Source organism: Heterodontus francisci, chromosome 4, assembly GCF_036365525.1.
Source record: "Heterodontus francisci isolate sHetFra1 chromosome 4, sHetFra1.hap1, whole genome shotgun sequence".
NCBI lineage: Eukaryota > Metazoa > Chordata > Chondrichthyes > Heterodontiformes > Heterodontidae > Heterodontus > Heterodontus francisci.
Genome location: NC_090374.1, coordinates 121,992,533 through 122,014,732, shown reverse-complemented (window position 1 = coordinate 122,014,732; position 22,200 = coordinate 121,992,533). Strand labels below are relative to the sequence as shown.

At 42.5% G+C, this 22,200-nt stretch overlaps 1 protein-coding gene across 2 annotated transcripts in view; it reads left to right on the top strand.

Annotated features, from left to right (window-relative positions):
- fancc (FA complementation group C) overlaps nt 1-22,200 on the top strand; it is a 221,779-nt gene that overhangs the window by 161,035 nt on the left and 38,544 nt on the right. For both annotated transcript variants that reach the window (XM_068030085.1, XM_068030084.1), the window contains exons 10-11: nt 7,629-7,728; nt 17,558-17,627. In XM_068030085.1, the coding sequence (XP_067886186.1) occupies nt 7,629-7,728; nt 17,558-17,627 (170 nt within the window). The remainder of the gene's footprint in view (nt 1-7,628; nt 7,729-17,557; nt 17,628-22,200) is intronic.

The following is a 22,200-nucleotide window of genomic DNA, read 5'->3' as shown; positions in this document are numbered from 1 at the left end:
CATGCAGCTGTAGCCAATTAACTTTGTTAAAGACTTGTTAAGGCTTTTGTTGGAGGACAACTGAAATTTTCCAGTTGGCCTTCACATCCCTGGAGGCTTTGGGGAACAATGTAGCTGCCTGGAGGCGGGCTCCAGGCAGCAAACCAGAGGGCCAGCGCTCCAGGCAGGCTTGCATAAAATTCCCCGCATGACTCTATATAGTCACTTCAGCTTCCTTATATATCCACAAGTATTCCTGATCCCTAATTCCCAAACTTGTCCTCGCAGCTCCATTTGGTCTTACCACATGCATCCTCCTATAGTGGCCACTCGTGTTGCACCCTATCCCTTCTAGCTTTATCATTGCAGGCTCCCAAGAGAAAGGGGTGGCAAAGTCAAATACTAATTCCACTATAGAGGAGTCAGATGAGTTCCTCGCAAGACTAAGCTTCAGAAGAAAGCTGATGGGTTTGACAAATAATATCCTTGGTGCAATGGAAAGCTTGCCTGAAAGCTTTTTGGGTCATGACTAGGGGAATTCTGCCTTCAGTTTGCCCCAGTGCCTTGATGCAGTGTGAAGAAGCCAGGCAATTTCATCCAGTAAGCTGCGGAGCTCAATATCATGCAGTATCTGATAGACGTTGCAGCTTCCACTGCAGTCATCGCAGCTTTCGTGGAACAACAAAGTGCCGCAATGGTAGTTCAGGCAGCTGTCCTGGTGGCTTTTTACTCCTCGGTTGAAAGGGGTTTTGAGAGTGTCTCAGCTGCCCAGAGATCTGTCCTCTAGCAGATCACGAGGCTGGCTGAGCAGATACTCTGAGCTGGTGGCATGGGAATCATGGAGCAGGAACCTACTGGCCTTTCTCTGGATGGCAGTATTCCTGCTCCCTTCCCCCCTGCCACTCCACCATTTCCTTTGCTGTTGCCTGTCAGCCAGGCGGTTCAGACTACTGAAGCCCATTCTGAGGCGGTGCAGTCTGAGGCCACAGCCTCTCAAGGGCATTACAGGAGGACGGTTGAACTGCCCTCTTCAGATCCTCAGCAGTGATTCACCTCGTGTGCTGCTGCCACTCGGGTTCTACTTCGTAGGAGCACCAGAGCAGGCAAGGGCACTTATAGGGTAAACACCAGGATGAACAGTTTCACATTTGTCAGAGCTATTGGTTGGTGTTATGTTTTTATTGTTTGTTTCTGCTCTAGATCATGAGTGATTTTGGTAATTATGCAGTGCTGGAATTAGAGATTTTTTTTTTTGTGTTCGTTGTGAGGAAGAGGTTGAAAGGATTGAGTGCAGACAGTGGCCTTCCTGATGGATCCTCACTCGAGAAAGGGAAGGCATGTGACAACAGTGCTCAGAAGGCTTTTAAAAGCAATCTTCAATTTGATGGCGGTGAGCATCCCTCCCAAGTGCAGGTGGTCTACCTGGAGCCCTCTGGTATATCCCTGGTCCCTCCTGTTTGCCTCCTCCTCAACTTTATCATTCTCTTCTTGCTCGTCTTGCTCTTTTTATGTCCCCTGAGCTTGATCCTCTGGCACAATTGCTGGTGGTAATAGCTTGTGTCTCATGATTGCCAGATTGTGGAGCATACAGCAGGTCACCACGAATCTGGAGCCCTCCTCGTCCTCCTCTTTGCCTCTCCCTGCCTTACAGAAGCTGCTGCTGCTCTGCCCTGGCCTCATCGCCTCCTCCCGACCAAGGAGAACCCTAGTAAGATGGCCATGACCAACCACTCCCTGTCTCCTGGTGAGTCCTATAAGGTCTCTAATAAAATACAGTAATACAGTACTTGCTCTCTTTACGTGAAGTCCTGCGAGAACTTCCTGAATAAACGTAGCTGGAGTGTTTGTGAAGACTTGATAAAGTAGACTTCAAGAAAAATGGTTAAAGCTATGCTGATTAATTCCTCAAGAGCTGGATCAATACAGAATTAAGACCAGGATTGAAAGCTGAAAAGATAATTACAGATTTGGATGATCAAATAATTAATTGCATACACTGGTTCTTTTGTTTCTGGACCATGGAAATGTGATTTATGGATCACAGATGCTCAAGGTTGACTAGTATAGGCTGTATTTTAAACAAATATGCCTTTAGTTGATGAATGTGTTTGTTTTCAAAATTTATGCTCTGTCATGGGATATTTCTCAGCGGCAGATATTCAGGACACCTGTCTTCATAGTCTTTCATCACTGTGTAGCTTTTCCTACGCATTTAGCCTGTCCCAGACTTTGCATGTGTGATCATTAAAGAGGAATCTTGTAATCCAAATACAAAAGTAAAATACTGCAGATGCTGAAAATCTGAAAAAGAAACAAAAAATTCTAGAAATACTCAGCAGGTCTGGCAGCATCTGTGAAGAGGGGAACAGAGTTAACGTTTCAGGTCAATGAAAAATTCTGATGAAAGACCATCGACCTGAAACGTTAACTCTGTTTGTCTCCCCACAGACGCTGCCAGACCTGTTGAGTAATTACAGCATTTTCTGTTTTTATTATTTGCCATCTGACCTTGATTTGTCCATGCAGGGAGACCGTGACTGCCAGATTAGTAACCTGTTTCTGTACCCACAGTTTAGACAGATAAACGAGGGTGAATAGGGACTGTTTACGAAATTGCCTTCTTAACAATGAATCACATGCCAGAGAAAATATGTTTGCATTGTAGTTTGGGGTTCCTCTGCTTTCAGTTGTACCACTGAAACCAATCACTCCAGGTAGATCGGTATCTTAAAGACAGCAGTGCCATTTTATTATATTGTGCTGCCATCGAAGTCAGGGTTGCAATCTGGAGCTTAGTGGTAGAGTACAATGGAACATAATAAATAACTTAAAAGCAAAATACTGCGGATGCTGGAAATCTGAAACAAAAACAAGAAATGCTGGAATCACTCAGCAGGTCTGGCAGCATCTGTGGAAAGAGAAGCAGAGTTAACGTTTCGGGTCAGTGACCCTTCTTCGGAACTGATAAATAATGGGGGACATTATCCTTTAACTCAGGGCATGATTTTGTAAAGGAACAAATGTTACAGGGCTGGTATCATTAAGATTAGTTTGATCTAATTTGAAGCTAGTACTCCTGAGAACTAATTCATTATCTGCTACTAGAGCATTGAATAAAATATAGGCTACCCTAGTCAGCGTGACTAAGGGAAAGAGTAGGCAGGGAGCAGATGATGAAAGCAAAAGGGACTGGTGGTCTGAGGTGTATTTGTTTTAATGCAAGAAGTGTAGTAGGTAAGGCAGATGAACTTAGGGCTTGGATTAGTACCTGGGAGTATGATGTTATTGCTATTTCTGAGACTTGGTTAAGGGAAGGGCATGATTGGCAACTAAATATCCCAGGATACCGATGCTTCAGGCGGGATAGAGAGGGAGGTAAAAAGGGTGGAGGAGTTGCATTACTGGTCAAAGAGGATATCACAGCTGTGCTGAAGGAAGGCACTATGGAGGACTCGAGCTGTGAGGCAATATGGGCAGAACTCAGAAATAGGAAGGGTGCGGTAACAATGTTGGGGCTGTACTACAGGCCTCCCAACAGCGAGCGTGAGATAGAGGTACAAATATGTAAACAGATTATGGAAAGCTGTAGGAGCAACAGGGTGGTGGTGATAGGAGATTTTAATTTTCCCAACATTGACTGGGATTCACTTAATGTTAGAGGTCTAGATGGAGCAGAATTTGTAAGGAGCATCCAGGAGGGTTTTCTAGAGCAGTATGTAAATAGTCCAACTCGGGAAGGGGCCATAATGGACCTGGTGTTGGGAAATGAGCCGGGCCAGGTGGTTGACGTTTCAGTAGGGGACTACTTTGGGAATAGTGATCACAATTCCGTAAGTTTTAGAATACTCATGGACAAAGACGAGAGTGGTCCTAAAGGAAGAGTGCTAAATTGGGGGAAGGCCAACTATACCAAAATTCGGCAGGAGCTGGGGAATGTAGATTGGGAGCCGCTGTTTGAAGGTAAATCCACTTTTGATACGTGGGAGGCTTTTAAAGAGAGGTTGATTAGCATGCAGGAGAGACATGTTCCTGTGAAAATGAGGGGTAGAAATGGCAAGATTAGGGAACCATGGATGACAGGTGAAATTGTGAGACTAGCTAAGAGGAAAAAGGAAGCACACATAAGGTCTAGGCGGCTGAAGAAAGACGAAGCTTTGAAAGAATATCGGGATTGTAGGCGCAATCTGAAACGAGGAATTAAGAGGGCTAAAAGGGGTCATGAAATATCTTTAACAAACAGGGTTAAGGAAAATCCCAAAGCCTTTTATTCATATATAAGGAGCAAGAGGGTAACTAGAGAAAGGATTGGCCCACTCAAGGACAAAGGAGGAAAGTTATGCGTGGAGTCAGAGAAAATGGGTGAGATTCTAAACGAGTACTTTGCATCGGTATTCACCGAGGAGAAGGACATGACGGATGTTGAGGTTAGAGACAGATGTTTGATTACTCTAGGTCAAGTCAGCATAAGGAGGGAGGAAGTGTTGGGTATTCTAAAAGGCATTAAGGTGGACAAGTCCCCAGGTCCGGATGGGATCTATCCCAGGTTACTGTGGGAAGCGAGAGGGGAAATAGCTGGGGCCTTAACAGATATCTTTGCAGCATCCTTAAACACGGGTGAGGTCCCGGAGGACTGGAGAATTGCTAATGTTGTCCCCTTGTTTAAGAAGGGTAGCAGGGAAAATCCAGGTAATTATAGACCGGTGAGCTTGACGTCTGTGGTAGGGAAGCTGCTGGAGAAGATACTGAGGGATAGGATCTATTCCCATCTGGAAGAAAATGGGCTTATCAGTGATAGGCAACATGGTTTTGTGCAGGGAAGGTCATGTCTTACCAACTTAATAGAATTCTTTGAGGAAGTGACAAAGTTGATTGATGAGGGAAGGGCTGTAGATGTCATATACATGGACTTCAGTAAGGCGTTTGATAAGGTTCCCCATGGTAGGCTGATGGAGAAAGTGAAGGCGCATGGGGTCCAAGGTGTACTAGCTAGATGGATAAAGAACTGGCTGGGCAACAGGAGACAGAGAGTAGCAGTGGAAGGGAGTTTCTCAAAATGGAGACGTGTGACCAGTGGTGTTCCACAGGGATCCGTGCTGGGACCACTGTTGTTTGTGATATACATAAATGATTTGGAGGAAAGTATAGGTGGTCTGATTAGCAAGTTTGCAGACGACACTAAGATTGGTGGAGTAGCAGATACTGAAAGGGACTGTCAGAGAATACAGCAGAATATAGATAGACTGGAGAGTTGGGCAGAGAAATGGCAGATGGAGTTCAATCAGGGCAAATGCGAGGTGATGCATTTTGGAAGATCCAATTCAAGAGTGAACTATACTGTAAATGGAAAAGTCCTGGGGAAAATTGATGTACAGAGAGATTTGGGTGTTCAGGTCCATTGTTCCCTGAAGGTGGCAACGCAGGTCAATAGAGTGGTCAAGAAGGCATACGGCATGCTTTCCTTCATCGGACGGGGTATTGAGTACAAGAGTTGGCAGGTCATGTTACAGTTGTATAGGACTTTGGTTCGGCCACATTTGGAATACTGCGTGCAGTTCTGGTCGCCACATTACCAAAAGGATGTGGATGCTTTGGAGAGGGTGCAGAGGAGGTTCACCAGGATGTTGCCTGGTACGGAGGGCGCTAGCTATGAAGAGAGGTTGAGTAGATTAGGATTATTTTCATTAGAAAGACGGAGGTTGAGGGGGGACCTGATTGAGGTGTACAAAATCATGAGAGGTATAGACAGGGTGGATAGCAAGAAGCTTTTTCCCAGAGTGGGGGATTCAATTAAAAGGGGACACGAGTTCAAAGTGAAAGGGGAAAAGTTTAAGGGGGATATGCGTGGAAAGTTCTTTACGCAGAGGGTGGTGGGTGCCTGGAACGCATTACCAGCGGAGGTGGTAGACGCGGGCACGATAGCGTCTTTTAAGATGTATCTAGACAGATACATGAATGGGCTGGAAGTAAAGAGATACAGACCCTTAGAAAATAGGCGACAGGTTTAGATAGAGGATTTGGATCGGCGTAGGCTTGGAGGGCCGAAGGGCCTGTTCCTGTGCTGTAATTTTCTTTGTTCTTTGTTCTAAATGTAGAAGTTTTTAATGCGTTATTTCTAATTTTTGGGGGGGAGAAATGGGTGAATGACAAAATGGGATATTTGGGACATAAAATGAAGTAGTGTAGTAAGACGTCTTACTGTGTACAGAAAGAACATAAGCAAATCTCAACCAACAATACTGAATAATTCTTCCACTTTAAAAAAAAAATCTTCAATTGGAATAGATATATTACAGAACAGTGGTAATAAACAAAAATACGTTTTTTAGTGCTGGCCATAACTAGCTATGCTTTTATTGTTTTTAGCATATTCGTATCGTCTTTGCACTAACTGCTGAGAATTTGCATATATCAGACATTTATTTCTTTAGTATGCAGTGGATAGCTGGACTTGCAATGCAATCTGGCACTAAAACTACCATCTGGTGCCCAAAACAATGAACAATGGTCACTTCTAATGTTAGTAAGTTAGAATCAATACAGTTTCCATTTTATCTTGTATTGAGTTTTGTCATGTGCCCTTTCTGGAAATAATATGGTTTTGAATTATGTACCTCTGTGGTGTAGCCACCATTGCTTGGCTTTATTTTGTTGTCAAACAAAGCTTTATTGTGCAGCAAGTTTTGCAAAAATAAATGCCAATTAAACAGAGCACCTCATGCTTTTGAAGGACACCAAGACAAGGCTATCACTGCTGCCACTTATGTGGGTGTTTTTTAAAATATGATTCATGCAAGAGTAGAAGGCAGATTTATTCACACCAGCACAAAGGAAATGATTAAATGGATCTGTTGTGATGCAGTACAAGCTTTGTATTGCTAATCTTTTGAAAATGATGATGGGGAGGAGGAGGTGTTGGTTTCAATGGGTGATGTTTTTTCACAACAGTACATACTTTGTCCTTAGCAAAAGAAATAAGGGTATTCTGAAAGTCCCATCATTTTACTTTGGATGCTATTGTGTATTCTCATGCCTGTAATATTAAAAAGATGAATGATCCAACCAAATTATCGGGATCAAGATAGAACAGATGTTAGGCTAAGTATGGTTCTAAATTGCACATTATGATTAGCCATGATGTACAAACAATGTGAATAGTTTCTATTTGCATAGCTGTTTGCTGCTTTCCTGCAGTGTAATGCAGAGCAGCACAATGTGCTTTTTATGCTAAATAGTCAGCAGTGAGTTAAATGGTTAGAAAAACATGTTAAACGTGCTCATTTTGCCAAATGGAAATTAATTTTGATTTGAAACTTACCAAACAGTGTAAATTCACTCTCAATTATATTTTAAAACTTGAACCAAGAGCTATGGTTGCTCTTGAACTATCTGTGACCTAATTTTTCATTGGGACTAAAGAAAGGCAGGCACTGAGAAGATTCCTTGTCTCCAGATGTAAGCAGCTGAATTTAAAGAGCAGCCAGCTGTACGATTTATGGTGACATATTATTCCTCCTGCCTTTCTGTGAAGCACGACCAGATAGCTCTGGATACAAACAGGTATTTTGTTTTGCATGAATGCATTATTAAACACTGGATGATTGGCATTAATGTGTGCTAATTGTGTGATTTTTGTCTCTTTAAATTGTAAGGGCCATTCTACTAGAGACTGATGGGCATCCTAAAATTATTGCCATTATACAAGCATTTACACGGTGTTTTGTTCAAGCGCTTCTACAGGTGCAGACTCAGGTTAGTTGTTCCACAGTTTCTAAATGAAAAATGTAGTTTACTTTTGAAAGCAATTCATAAATTGAGTTATAGACAGCACTCAAATTTAAAATCCGATGCTTCAAGGCGTCTACATGGTCTCTTCAGTCCATTGATCATTATTCATGCCACTGGATGCTGAACTTGCGTCTTCCACGAGTTTCTCTCTATCTCACCTCCAGCCCTCTCCAAGCTCATCGTGTCCATGAAATCCACTTCCTGCTCCCTCAACCCCATTCCCACTAACCTGCTGACCGCCCAACTTCCATTCATGGCTCCCATGTTTGCTGATATTGTTAACTGTTCCTTCTCCTTGGATACTGTCCCCTCACCTTTAAATCTGCTGTTTTCATCCCCTCTTCAAAAAAAAACATTTGACCCCTCATTCCTTGCAAACTACTGCTCCAAACTACAGCTCCCTTTTCTCTCATGTCCTTGAATGTGTTGTCGCTGCCCAAATCCGTGCCTATCTTTCCAGCATCTCCATGTTTGAATTCCTCCAATCAGATTTCTGCCGCTGCCACAGTACCGAAAAAGCTCTTAAAGTTACAAATGACATTCTATGTAACTGTAACAAAGGTAAACTTTCCCTCTTCATTTGTTTTGACCTGCCTGCAGCCTTTCACAAGGTTGATCACTCTATCCTTCTCCAGCATCTCTCCACTGTCATCCAGTTGTCTGGGTCTGGACTTGCCTGGTTCCATTTTTATCTATCAGTCCCAGCCAGAGAATCACTTGCAATGGCTTCTCTTCCTGCTCCTGCCCTGTTATCTCTGGCGTTCTTCAGGGACCTATTCTTGGCCCCACCTATTTTTCAACTACATGCTGCCTCTGGCAACATCATTGGAAAACACTGCCGTCATTTTCAACATGTATGCTGACGACACCCAGCTCTACATCACCATCAACTTTCAGAACTGCATGAACAGAAATTTCTATCAACTAAATATTAGGAAAACTGAAGCTATTGTTTTCAGTCCTTGCCACAGGTACAATTCCCGAGCAACTGACTCCATCCCTCTCCCTGGTAACTAATTGAGGCTAAACCAGGCTCTTCGCAATCAGGGTGTCATATTTGACCTTGAGATAAGCTCCGACCACATAACCGCACCATAACTAAGACTGCCTACTTCTACCTCTGTAACCTTGCCTGACTTGGCCCCAACCTTAGCTCATTTGCTGCTGAAACTCTCATTCATGCCTTTGTTACCTCTAGACTTGATTTTTCCAATACATTCCTGGCTGGCCTCCCATGTTCTATCCTCCATAAACGTGGTCTGCATACTGTGTCCGAACTCGAACCCAGTACCATTCACCTATCATCTCGCATAGAGTTATATAGCACAGAAACAGGCCCACCGTGTCTGTGCTGGCCATCAAGCACCTATCTATTTTAATCCCATATTCCTACACTTGGCCCGTAGCCTTGTATGCTATGGTGTTTCAAAAGTGGTCATCTGAATACTTCTTAAATGTTGTGAGGGTTCCTGCCTCTACCACCTCTTCAGGCAGTGCGTTCCAGATTCCAACCACACTCTGGGTAAAAAAATGTTTCCTCAAATCCCCTCTAAACCTCCTGCCCCTTACCTTATATTTATGCCCCCTGGTTATTGACCCTTCCGCTAAGGGAAAAAGTTTCTTCCTATCTACCCTATCTATGCTCCTCATAATTTTGTATACCTCAATTAGGCCCCCCCTCAGTCTTCTCTGCTCTAAGGAAAACAACCCTAGCCTATCCAGTCTCTGTTCATAGTTGAAATGTTCCAGCCCAGGCAACATCCTGGTGAATCTCCTCTGCACCCTCTCCAGTGCAATCACATCCTTCCTATAGTGTGGTGACCAGAACTGTACACAGTGCTCACTGACCAGTATTGGCTCCCCATTAAGCAACACCTCAATTTTAAAATTCTCATTCTTGTTTTCAAATCCCTCCATTATCTTGCCTATCTCTGTAATCCCCTCCAGCTCCACAACGCTCAAATATCTGGCCTCTTCTAATTCTGACGACTTGAGCTGAAGGCCTGCTTGGGTCTGCAAATGAAACCCGACCCGAACCCGACAGAACCACATCCAGCCCGACCTGGCCCGAGTCCTTTCATTTTTTCCCGTGCCAGACCCGACCCGACCACCGGAATATAATCAACTTTATTGAAGAGAGTTGTGCTCTATAGGAGCCTTGGATGGAATCGCTCACTGCAGACTAGTGCAGAGTCCAAATGCACGTTTCCCGCCTTGACGTCCTGGCTGTCACTGTGTCCGACCCGACCCGACCCCGAATGCCGGACCCGGAAGAGCAACCCAACCCTACACATGTCGTCGGGTTCGGGTCGGGTAGCCATGCTGTAACTTGAGCATCCCCAATTTTAATCACACCCCCATTGGTGGTTGTGCTTTTAGCTGCCAATATCCCAACTGCTGGAATTCTCTCCCTAAACTTCTCTGCCTCGCTTCCTCTCTTTCCTCCTATAAAATGCTCCTTAAAACCTACCTGTTTGATCAAGCTTTTGGTCCTCATCCTGATTTCTCCTTATGTAATTCAGTGTCAAATTTGTTTCGTAACGCTCCTTTGAAGCACCTTGGGATGTTTTACTATATTAAATGCATTGTGTAAATACAAGGTATTGTTCTTGTAACTCGATATCAAGGCTTCTACACAATAGGTTAATCAAAAGCAAGAGCATTGCACTTGTGCTGAAGCCTCTCTTCCCTTGCATGCTTCCCATCGAGGTCTCTGGATAGTTTAAAACATTTTTTTCCCATTTTATTTTTCCTGCTTCCCCAACACTGAGGCCATATGTTCCAATCTCCACTCTGGCTGAAAACAGTCAACAGCAGACAGGGATTGTACCTGGTACCTACTTGCTGGAGAAACCTAATTTTGTGTTAGAGCAATGTTCTTGATGCACTTTGTTATATGGGCGTTGCTGGCAAGGCTGTAATTTATTGCCCATAGAAAATGGTGGTGGGCTGCGTTCTGGAACCATTGCAGTCTGTGTAGTGAGGTGAGTGGTTTGATACAGCCTAGTGGCTTTGCTAGGCCACTTCATAGGGCAGTTAAGAGACAACCACCTGATTTGGTACTTGAGTCACCTACAGACCAGGTTGGGAAAGGACAGCGGGAGTTTTTCCCTAAAGAACATTAAAGAACTAATTGGGTTTTATGATAATCCGAAAGCTTCAAGGTCATTTTTACTGATACCAGCTTTTTAACTCCAGTTTTAAACAGCAACTTTAACATAGAGAATCATCCCAAGGCACTTCAGAGGTGTAAGTAGAAATATGAATGCAAGATAAGGCAGAGATATTAGGAGGAGAGACTAAAGGGGTGGCTTTTAAAGAGGGTCTTAAAGGGGGAGAGATAGTGACAGAGGTGAAGAAGCAGAAGGGTTTATGGAGAGTTATCCAAAGCAAAGGTCTGAGCTGGCTGAAGGTACAGCTGTAAATGGTGCAGGATGATCATAAGTGGCAGAAGTTCAGCTCACGATTGAATAGGACCCTCTCTCTCTCTCTCACATACACTCATACGCCGCTCTCCCTCTTCTCCCATCCACGCTCACTTTCTCCTTACCCCACTCTCCCCCCCCCCCCCCCCCCCACTCCTTCCTTCCTCCCACACACACTCTCTCCCACCGTTTTCTTTCTCCCCCACCTCCTTGTACACCCCCTGCTTGTCTCAGCCCACTCTCTTCCAAGCCCAGGAGAAGTGGAAATTTGGGCAGCAGCTCTAACTTACATCAATTTACACAAGTAAAGGCAAGTAGCTGCATAACATACCTATTTGTTTCAGCTGACAGGAAGATTCCAAACCAATTTTAAATATTTGATCAAGGCTTGAGAATAGGGGAACATAAAACAGATTCTATGATAGTGCTACTGAACCCAACCCCAATTTGATGGATAGTCAAATTGTCATGCAGCTATGTGAAGTGGGTCCAATGTAGGATGCCCTATTTGGCACTGCAGAACATCCTCCAAAGCAGGAATCTGTAGACCACTCCTGGCAGCAGGTGTGCACTACCCGCAGGACTGGGAACAGATACAGAAGATCACAGCACACTTAAAGGGATGTGGCATGGAATGACTACCCAACAGTGCTATTTGTTTCAGATGGCCCAAGATTGCACTCGACAAAGTATTGTTTGTTAACCTATTAATTGGATGTGGAAAGGATGTTTCATCTTGTGGGTGAGTCCAGAACTAGGGGGCACTGTTTTAAAATTAGGAGTCGCCCTTTTAGGGCAGAGTAGAGGAGAATTTTTTTCTCTGAGGGTTGTGCGACTTTGGAACTGTGCCTCAGAAGGTGATGGAGATGGGGTCATTGAATATTTTTAAGGCAGAAGTAGATAGATTTTTGTTAGGCAAGGGAATCAAAGGTTATCAGGGGTAGATGAGAGTGTGGAATTTGAAACACAAACAGATCAGCCATGATCTTATTGAATGGCGGAGCAGGCTCGAGGGGCCGAATGGCCTACTTCTCCTAATTTGTATATTTGTTTGTTCGTATGTAACTTGTTTCACATTAACTGCTAACCCATATCAAGCCCTGATTGCATCTTATGAATTGTTAAAGTAGAGTGCACCAACACACATGAATCATACGACTGAAAACAGAGCTGTGTGCAAGTTAGCTGCCGTGCTTCCCTATATTAAAACAATGAATACACTTCAGAAGTACTTCCATTAGCTGTGATGCACTTTGGAACATCCTCAAGTCATGAAAGGCACTATATAAATGCATTTGTGCTTTCTTTCAGTAGCTACCTGTGCTAATATATTCCGTATTCTTGTACCGTTCTGTAACTGCAGTGCTATTTCTACAATGGGGTATCCAAAACTGCATGCAGTATTTTAATTAATGTCTTCCAAAGATACATCACCACCTCTTTCCTTCAGTGTTCAGTGTCTAAAACCCAGCATTCCATTTGCATTTTTAATGTTCTTTTTCCACTTGCAATTCTGCTTTTAAAAATTTGTATATCTGCACCCCTCCATCTCTTTCTTACTATCCTTATTTGAGAACTTTATCATTTGTGGTATATTTTCATTTTCCATTCTTTTGGAATACTTTACTTTGTTATTTTGGCCATAGCTAGTCACTCCTCTAATTTCTTTCTATCTTGCTAATTTGAAATTATCAGCATTTTCTTATGATAGTCCCTCTATCTATGTCCAAACCATTTATGTACTTGGAGAACAAGACAAATCCAAACACGGATGCTTTTTGCCATTTGTCATTCCCCAGTCCTGAGGTACAATTTCCATTTCCAGAGAATCATGGAAGATTATGGTGAGTACCTCTGCTGTTTGTTCACAAACTTCTCTTGGTATTATGGGATATACGTTTTCTGGGACTGGTAAATAATTAATTTTATTCTTTTTAGTATCTTGTCCCTTTTAACACCCATTAGTTATACTTCCACATCAGTCCAGTATCTTCCTTTGTAAATATTAACAGAATGCTTGTTAAGTATTTCAGTTACTCCTTTATTCATCAGATTACGATCTTTGTCATTCTTTTCTTTGAGTATCCTCTTGCTTTTGATGTGTTTATAAAAGCTTTTTTTATTATCCTTCATACTTTCTTTGCTGCACTTGCAATCTCCCTTATATCTGTTCTCTGATTTTGGTGCTGTTCTTGTTTTTCTTCTGAATTACTAACCTTAATTTTATTTTATCCCTCCTTCTTAGACTTTGTTTGTCCTAAAATGTTTTATTTATCTATTGAATTCTGGAATTTCACTTATTTATAGTGGACATGTTATTGCATTTATCCTCATTGTTACAGAAACCACAAGACATGTACACAATTGGTTAGACCACAGGCCATTCTGCCCAGTTTTGGGCATCTTACATTCAAAAGGTGGTTGAGGCCATAGAGGTGTTGCCAAAAAGATTCACCTAGATGATACCAGGAATGAGAAGCTTTGGTTATGAGGAGAGACTTGAGAAACTGGGGTTCTTTAAATTAGAACGAAGGAGGAGCTCAGGTAAAAGTCCTCAAAATTATGAAGTGTTTTGATCTAAGCAAATCAGGAAAAATTATTTACATTGGTTGGTGAGTAGAGAACATAAATTTAAGATTATCATAAGAGAAAAAGAGGTTAGAGGATTGTATAGAGCATTGTTGGATGTAGAATGACCTACCAGAAAAAGTGGAACCTGTGTCCTTAATATTCCTTGAATCATACAGCAAAGAAGGAGATTATTCAGTTCATAATGCAAGTGCTGGCTCTTTGAAAGAGTTATCCAATTAGTCCCACTCCCCTGCTCTTCCCTCATATGAAGCATATATCCAGTTCCCTTTTAAAAGTTACTATTGAATTTGCTTCCACCACCCTTTCAGACAGAGTATTCCTGATCATTATAACTTGCTGCATAAAAAGAATTCTTATCACCCCTCAGCTTCTTTTGCCAGTTACCTTAAATCTGCATCCTCCTGTCAGTGGAAAAAGGTTTTCCTTATTTACTCTGTTAAAAATGCTTCATAATTTTGAGGAACTCCCCTCATCTTTCTTTGTTCTAATTAGCACAATCCCAGTTCTCAGGTCTCTCTACATAACTGAAGCTCTTCAACCCTAGTATCATTCTAGTAAATCTCCTCTGCACCCTTTCTCAGACCTTTCTATTCTTCCTAAAGTGTGGTGCCCAGAATTAAGCATAACGTTCTATATGAGCTTAGCATAACTTTCTTGTTTTTGTACCATTGAAGGACCTCATTTGGCTTCTGGGTGGGCCATCCTGGACAAAATCGAATGGCGTTGGGAAGACGATGGGTACTCCCGCCTTCCCTCGCTATTTTATGGGCTCCCATCAACTTGTCCTGCCACCTTCAAAGTAATTGAACACCCAAGTGTCTCTTTTTTGGACTTTTTTCACAGGATGTGGGCGTCACTGGCAAGGCCAGCATTTGTTGCCCATCCTTAATTGTCCTTGATGACTGAGTGGACCTTTTCAGAGGGCAGTTAAGAGTCAACATTGCTATGGGTCTGGAGTCACAGACCAAGTAAGGATGGCAGATTTCCTTCCCTAAAGGACATTAGTGAACCAGATGAGTTTTTATGACCATCAATGATAGTTTCATGACACCATTACTGAGACTAGCTTTCAATTCCAGATTTTTATTAATTAATTGAATTTATTAATTACTTGAATTAAATTGCATCAGCTACTGTGGTGGGATTTGAACCCCTGTCCCCAGGGCATTAGCCTGGGCCTCTGGGTTATTTCAGTAACATTACCACTACGCCATCATCCCCTTTAAAATTGTACTGTTCAGCTTCTATTGCCTCTCCTTGTTCTTCCTATCAAAATGTATAATTTCATAATTTTCTGTGTTAAATGTAATCTGCCGTGTGTCTGTCCTTTTTACCAGAATGTCCATATCCTCTCGCAGTCTGCTACTGTCTTCCTCACACTTTACAATAGGCTGGATATTATGTAAACCCAGATTGTCCCGCCGAGGCAACCGAAAGCGGGTCTCGACCCCATGTGGGCGGATGATGGTTCTCTGGGTAGGATTTTACCAGCGGCAGCCAATTAAGAGGCTGCCATCGAGCCTGCCATCCAACTGAGGATGATAGCCCGCCTCCGAGCTGCTGGCCCAATTAGAGGGCCAGTGCCTCGGCAGCTTCACTGATAGAGGTAGCCGCAGCTGAGGCTGCAGGGAGGAGGAGAGGGCACTTCCAAGTTGAGGCGCTCTCGAAAGCCAGCTAAGTGTTTTTTACTGTGCTAGAGCCAGATGGGCAGGCACCAGTGATGAGAGGGGTGAACCCTCCAGGGTTAGTGTCGGAGCTGTAGGGGCTGCCGTTGCTGCTGGGGGATTCCTCCGTGGGTTATGGCATGGATATTAAGGAAGGCCCTTGCCCCCACCCAACCCCCCAAACCCACTGGGAAGCTGCCAAGGTCTATCTAGTGACCTCATGTGGTGATGGCCAGGCCCGAAGCTGTTAAAATGCCAACTGGGGCAGGAAGTGGCCGTTAATTGGCCAATTAATTGGTTTAATGCCTGCCTTTGGTCAGCAGGCAGCTGCGCTACGGCCATTCCCAATATCCTGTGACAGTGGGAAGATCTCAAGCTACCCTCCTGACACCTTCTGCCGTCATTTTCCTATCCCTCCAACCTCCCAGCCTATCTCCAGAGGGCTGGTAAAATGCAGACCTACATTTCCAAGTTGAAATGATGCCGCCTATACCCAAATCCAGGTTATTAATATATAGGAAAAAGAATCAATGGAATGAAAATTGGGAGAAAATATAAAAGGGTCGGGGAATGAGACTCCGAATAGCTCAGTCTGAGCTGGGACAAGCACAGTGGGATCAATTACGGCCTCCTATGCTGTAAAATTCCACTATTAATTTGGTGTTCAGTCGCAAAAGTGAAAAAGACCAGTTTGCTGTATTACATCAGCCATTTTAGGTTTTTTTTTCAGTTAAGTCCCTAAGATTTAAACTTACAATTAGGAACTTTTGTAGCTTTTTTTATATATTTGCTGAAACTATGGGCTAGATTTTGTTCCCAGCCTGGCGTCGGGTTCTGTGGTGGGGCGGTGGGGTTGGGGTTCGGGTGGAGAATCGGAGCAGCAGCGGCCCACCATGGAACCCAACGCCGGAATTGCCAGGCCTGATCTTGCCCGTGGCGGTGAAGCTCTGTGGCAGCCCCTCTGCTGCTCTGCAACAAGACCCGAGTTTGTATATTTAAATTACATCTTTGCATTAATTAAGATGTAATTTGCAGTGATCTTACCTTCATTCCCGATCTTCAGCGTCATGTGTGGCACACATGCCTTCACTTTCCCGTCCAGGGAAAGCTGGCGCCACCGAGTTGGGGAAGGGTTCAACTCTGCATTCTGTTGTGTATGGGGTGGGGAGGGGTTAACTCTGCATTCTGTTGTGTATTGGGGGGGAAGGGGTCAACCCTGCACAATGTTGTGCTGTTTGCAAGGCTGGCAGCCTTTTAAAAATAGCGGCAACATCTGCTCCTTCATCAGGTGACGCCATGAATGGCATCACCAAGGCCATCCCCGCCACGTGTTTGGGGTGGGGTGGGGTTGCTACTGTGCATATGCAAAGTAGCCGTCAAACACAAGATCGCAGCAGCACGGGGCCCGTGGGTGATGGCTGCCATTTTCTTCACCCGCCACCGCTCCTGGCAACTGGAGGACAAGTTCCAGCCCCATGTGTGTAAGTTGCACCTAAATATTGTTTTTTGCAATGCAAGCTCCTGAGGTAAACAACCCTTGATATGTTAGCTATGAAGCTTCAGAAAAGCCTTTCTTTCACAGCATTCCAAATACATGCTGAGGGATGCAGTAAAGCTCGGGGCAGCCGCTGCAAAGGGTCAATGGGGAAAGAGCACTGTGTAAGGTCTTCCCACTAAAGTGAACTGAGGGGCTGGACCCATGGGAAACCTCTCTGGCTGTATACACCAAATATGGGTTTGCTGTAAAATGTACATGGCATGTAAAACGGAATGGAAGGGTTGTGAGGCAACTCACTCCTGTATTGAAGAAAACTGATTTCCTTTGCACTTTTTGGAATGTCAACTTGGTGCTGTTTTGAACTGTGTTGTAATGTATTTTTTTTTACAGATTTTTATGAATAAAGTATATTTTTGGGGAAGAAAAGAGCATTACAAATAATTTTATTTGTCTGGCTATTGGCTTTGCTCTTTCCATTGGAATTATGGTCATCTAATGAGTGATTCACTGCAATATGAATTTAATTTGTACAGCCTCCGTCTTCATACTTAATGCATATAGATATAGTCCGTAATCATTCAGTTCTTTTTCAATCCTTTTTACGTTCTCCACAGATGCCATTGAAACTCTACTTTCCATATAATCACCAATCTCTTGTGATGGCACTACTGGTGCATCCTTCAGGTAAATTTTGTTTTTTAAAAACTTCCAAACATTTTGATTATTAGGTTTTTGAACAGCTATTAAGTCCCTGCACAAGCTCTAGTTAGAAAAAAAACTGAATATTTTCTCATAATTTTAGTATTCTTTGGAATGTTTAAAATTATTTCAATGAAAGATTAATCATTGTTTCACGATTTTTGTTACAGCAAAAGCTTTTCTAGAGCAATATGGAAGAGCATGGTGTTTCTAAACTCTTTCATTAAGATTTTATAGCCATAGGCAGATAGATTGTGATCTAGCATTTACATAGTACAGATCTTCATATAGTGAGCTAATACAATGCAGCCACATAAGGAATTGTAGAGTTGCAAATTGAACATAAAGAAGTAGGTTTTTGCCTTCAACTCCTGGCAGTAGTATGGTGTAGTGGATCACCTGCCCATTATGGAACTCTTCCAATTTTAATCTCATTGATTTTAATGTACTTCACCCGATTACCATCCAGGCAGTAAAGACAAAAGTCTATGCCATAATCTTTTTTTTCCTCCTCTTAAATTCTCCCCCTTCTCCCACTGCCCCCCAGCAAACCAATTCTTTCTTCACCGCTTTCGGTTCTTTATGTCAAACGTTATTTTCTTGGATTGAGATGGTGGATTTCTCCCCAGTATCTGTCATTTCTACTGTCTAAGCAATTATGGCTAGGTTCCTACCAAGTTGACAGTCAAATTTTACAAATTTCATGGTCACAGCATTTTAAGAATTGTGAATTTCATGATTTCACATATTTAAATCGTAAATTTCACTATCACAACAAACAATGACAATAATATATTTAAAACAAAAAAAAAGACAAGGGAGGTCTCTGGTTTCAAATGCCATTTATTGTATACTCAAAAACTATTGTAAAAAACTGACCATAAACAGGTCACATTCTTTACTCACTGAAGTCAGTGTTTGAATGTGGCTTGGAGCAACCTGCAACTGTCTCTTTCTTCATTCCCTGTCTCTGCGCTGTGAGCACCAGTTCGTGTTTAGACACAACTCTCTCTGCCTCCACAGAGTTTGTTGGAATTGTCAGATAGCGCTGTGCTAGACTTGCACAGGCAAAGTACAATCTGCTTCTTTTGCAATGCTTTTACAAGCAGGAATCTCCAGCCTACAGTTCTTGTCAAAATCAGGAATTGCATTAAATGAGTTTAAATCCACCATCAATAGGTGCATGTGTGCAGGGTCAGAAATATGCAGTTTTCAGGAACGCCGCTGAAGGCTGTTGAAACCTCTGAACTGCTTTTTCTTCACCTCTTGATTATTCCCCATAGAAATAATATTGTTGAGCTTCTTTGCCATGCAAGCACAGGTATTTAATTCAGCGTCATCAGAGTGTTATTCATTTGACTGTGCTTCAGCCCAGAACAGTATATCCATTTCTTTATTATAAGCTTTGTGTATTGTGGCGTGTCGAGATTCAAGCCAAGTGATTAAATATAGCATTCTTGGCAACAAACTGAACCCCCTCATTAAGCTGAGCATTGTTTAGAAGGGTTACAATGTCTGTTAAAACCTGTGTTTTTGGTGTCTGTGTGCGCTCTTCTGAGATGAAGTCCGAGTAGTATTTCAGATGAGCTGCATGGTACTGTACTGCCCGAAACCAAGAATTCCAAGTATAAATACTGGCTCTGGAGGAAGGGCGATGTTTTGTTCCCAAATTTCAACCGCATTTGCAATGTGTTGCCTGTATTGAAGCTTGCGGCTAGCACAGTGTTTGAAGATCTTTTTAATGTAGCTGACCAGTTTGTCGACTTTACCGAACTTGCTTTTCCATAGCTCACTGACTAGAGGCATTATATGTGCATCACATGTAATATGGATAGCATTAGGCATTACACCTTGGAGCACAAATTTGAAAGATTTTGTCATGTAAGTTGCATTGTCACGAATGAAAGCAGACACTTTGTTGAAATCTGCATTGTATTTTGAAATGTTTTTGATTATCACTTGGGGAAAATGGTGTAATTAACAGTTCCTAAGTGGACGCAGTCTGTGAGCACTGTTGGCTTTCCTGACTGTACACCTTCAGCCTTACCAGACATAAAATGAAACAAAACGTGCCGCACGTCTTAGTCGGTGGCCTCATCACAAATAATCGCAAAAGACTCTCATGCGTCAATCTGAGACTTCATGTCCTCAAACTGTGTAGCAAAAGTCATCAGTAGGTAGTCCTGTCGTAATTTATTTGCGCTTGGCAAGCACCCATCATTTTTTACATAACGTTGAATGAATACCCACAGCTTTGGGTGATCAAGTTTTTCTAATGGTATGTTGGCACTTGCATAAGCATCCACAAGTTCCATTGTAACCAACTGATAATTTTCTGAGCTCTCTGTCGACTTCTTAAAAAGAGATGAAATCGTTGCCTTTTTGTGCGCATTCATTTTCCAGCATTGTGGTGTCGGATGCTGTCTTTCTGTTGTGATGGCTTTGGAACTCTAAGTGATGCTGAATTGTTGACCGCCATGTGTGATCCAACAGAACACTGCAGCTTTTACAAAACAGTATTCCACCAAGAGCATTTGGCTTCCAAATTCTTTCATTCGATGTGCTGCAGTAATGGTTGTGGCCGTTTTTGATTTACTCATTCTGGCATTCACGCTTTTCTGCTAATACTCGAGACTGCTTCTCTCAAAACTGCACCAGAGGGCCTCCTCATCTACCAATCAGTGAGTTGAGCTTTGTGTCAATCACTAAATCACGCGATGTTTGCAACATGCCCAGCAATCAGCAAGGTGAGCCTTGTGTCAATGAATAAAACAGGCAAAGTTCGCAAAATGGCCAATTTCACAGAGGACCCGCGATTTCACGGTCAGTGATGCTGTTTTCACGGCTGTAAATTTAGTAGGGCCCTAATTATAGCTAGTGCATCTGGTCTTCATTTAGCATCTCCTCCTGATGGGTTTGAAACACTCATAATGATGTTTCAATCCCACCAAGTTCTTTGTGATGCATATTAATATCTCATGATCCAATCAGTGAAGCTAATCTAAGAGTAATTTGAATATTTTCTTGATTAGGCATGACCAGTAAGCTTGATACAAACCTATTCTGGTCATTTCATGGGGTTTCCTGCAGCCTAGCAATCTATAAATGTTTAATAATATTCATAACTTTTGAGGTACAATCACCACCACTTAAAAAATGCACATTTATGTTTTCACATTATGAATTATAATCATTTTCAAGTCTTATCTTGTTCCAAAAAAGTGAATATGGGATTGGATTTTACAGGATTTCACTCGAATAGGTTTCATTATTCCCTCAACATTTTTAAAAGAACTGATCACAAACATTTCTTCTTTAGAGGTGCCCATTTTACACTGCCATCCTTAACGGTCAGCGACATTTTATTCTTAGTTTGCTTTCTTTGTTGATGTGTAAGGAGTTAATTCTGTATTGTTCCAGGTCATGATGCTCTTGTATGTTCAGGTGCCCTTTGATAAAGAAATGGTTGGATGTTTTTGAATGGATGTTAATTTCTCTTGATCTCTCTTGTATTTCTGATAAGCATACTGTTGCTATAGGCACCATATAAAATGATTTATGGGTAATGGTAATGAACTGGTGACCATTCCTCGTAGGTTAAACTTTGCAAGTTGGCACTGAAATAGGCGGTGGTGATTCAGTACATAGTAGTTTGTGAATAGTAATACATTGCATTGCAACATTTTTTATATTCATTCATCATTTGTATGTCCAAAGATCTGTTTAAGTGGAAGTTGTGTATGTGGGGTATGAAAGTATAAATCTGGAAAGTGTTTGAGTTGGCTTTTATGCTTGCGAAGAAGTATTTATTGGACCAAACAATATTTGTCAAATTTGGTGAAGAATATATATGAGGGATGAAAAACAAATGCTGGCCTTGCCAGCAATGCCCACATCCCATGAAAAAACAAAACAAAACAAGTTAAAAGATGACTAATTACTCTCTCCATGTCTTCTCCTATGTATTTTAGAGTCATAGTCATAGAGAGATACAGCACTGAAACAGGCCCTTCGGCCCACCAAGTCTGTGCTGACCATCAACCACCCATTTATACTAATCCGACATTAATCCCATATTCCCTACCATATCCCCACCTTCCCTCAATTCTCCTACACCTACCTACACTAGGGGCAATTTACAATGGCCAATTTACCTATCAACCTGCAAGTCTTTGGCCGTGGGAGGAAACCGGAGCACCCAGCGGAAACCCACGCGGGCACAGGGAGAACTTGCAAACTCCGCACAGGCAGTACCCAGAACTGAACCCGGGTCGCTGGAGCTGTGAGGCTGCGGTGCTAACCACTGCGCCGCCCCATTTTTCTTTGCTTTACCATTGCCATTAATAAACTTGTCTGCCTGAACTTCTGTGAAGCTTTTTAGGAATATTTACTAAATGTTAGGTTACATACGAGAGCACTGACTTGAGACTCTGTAGGCATTTTTATCTTTACACAGGAAGAATAGTAGACAATTCAGCCCCTCAAACCTGTTCTGCCGTTCAATTAAGTCATGACTGATCTGTTCCATTTACCCCCCCTTTGGTCCATAACCTTTGAT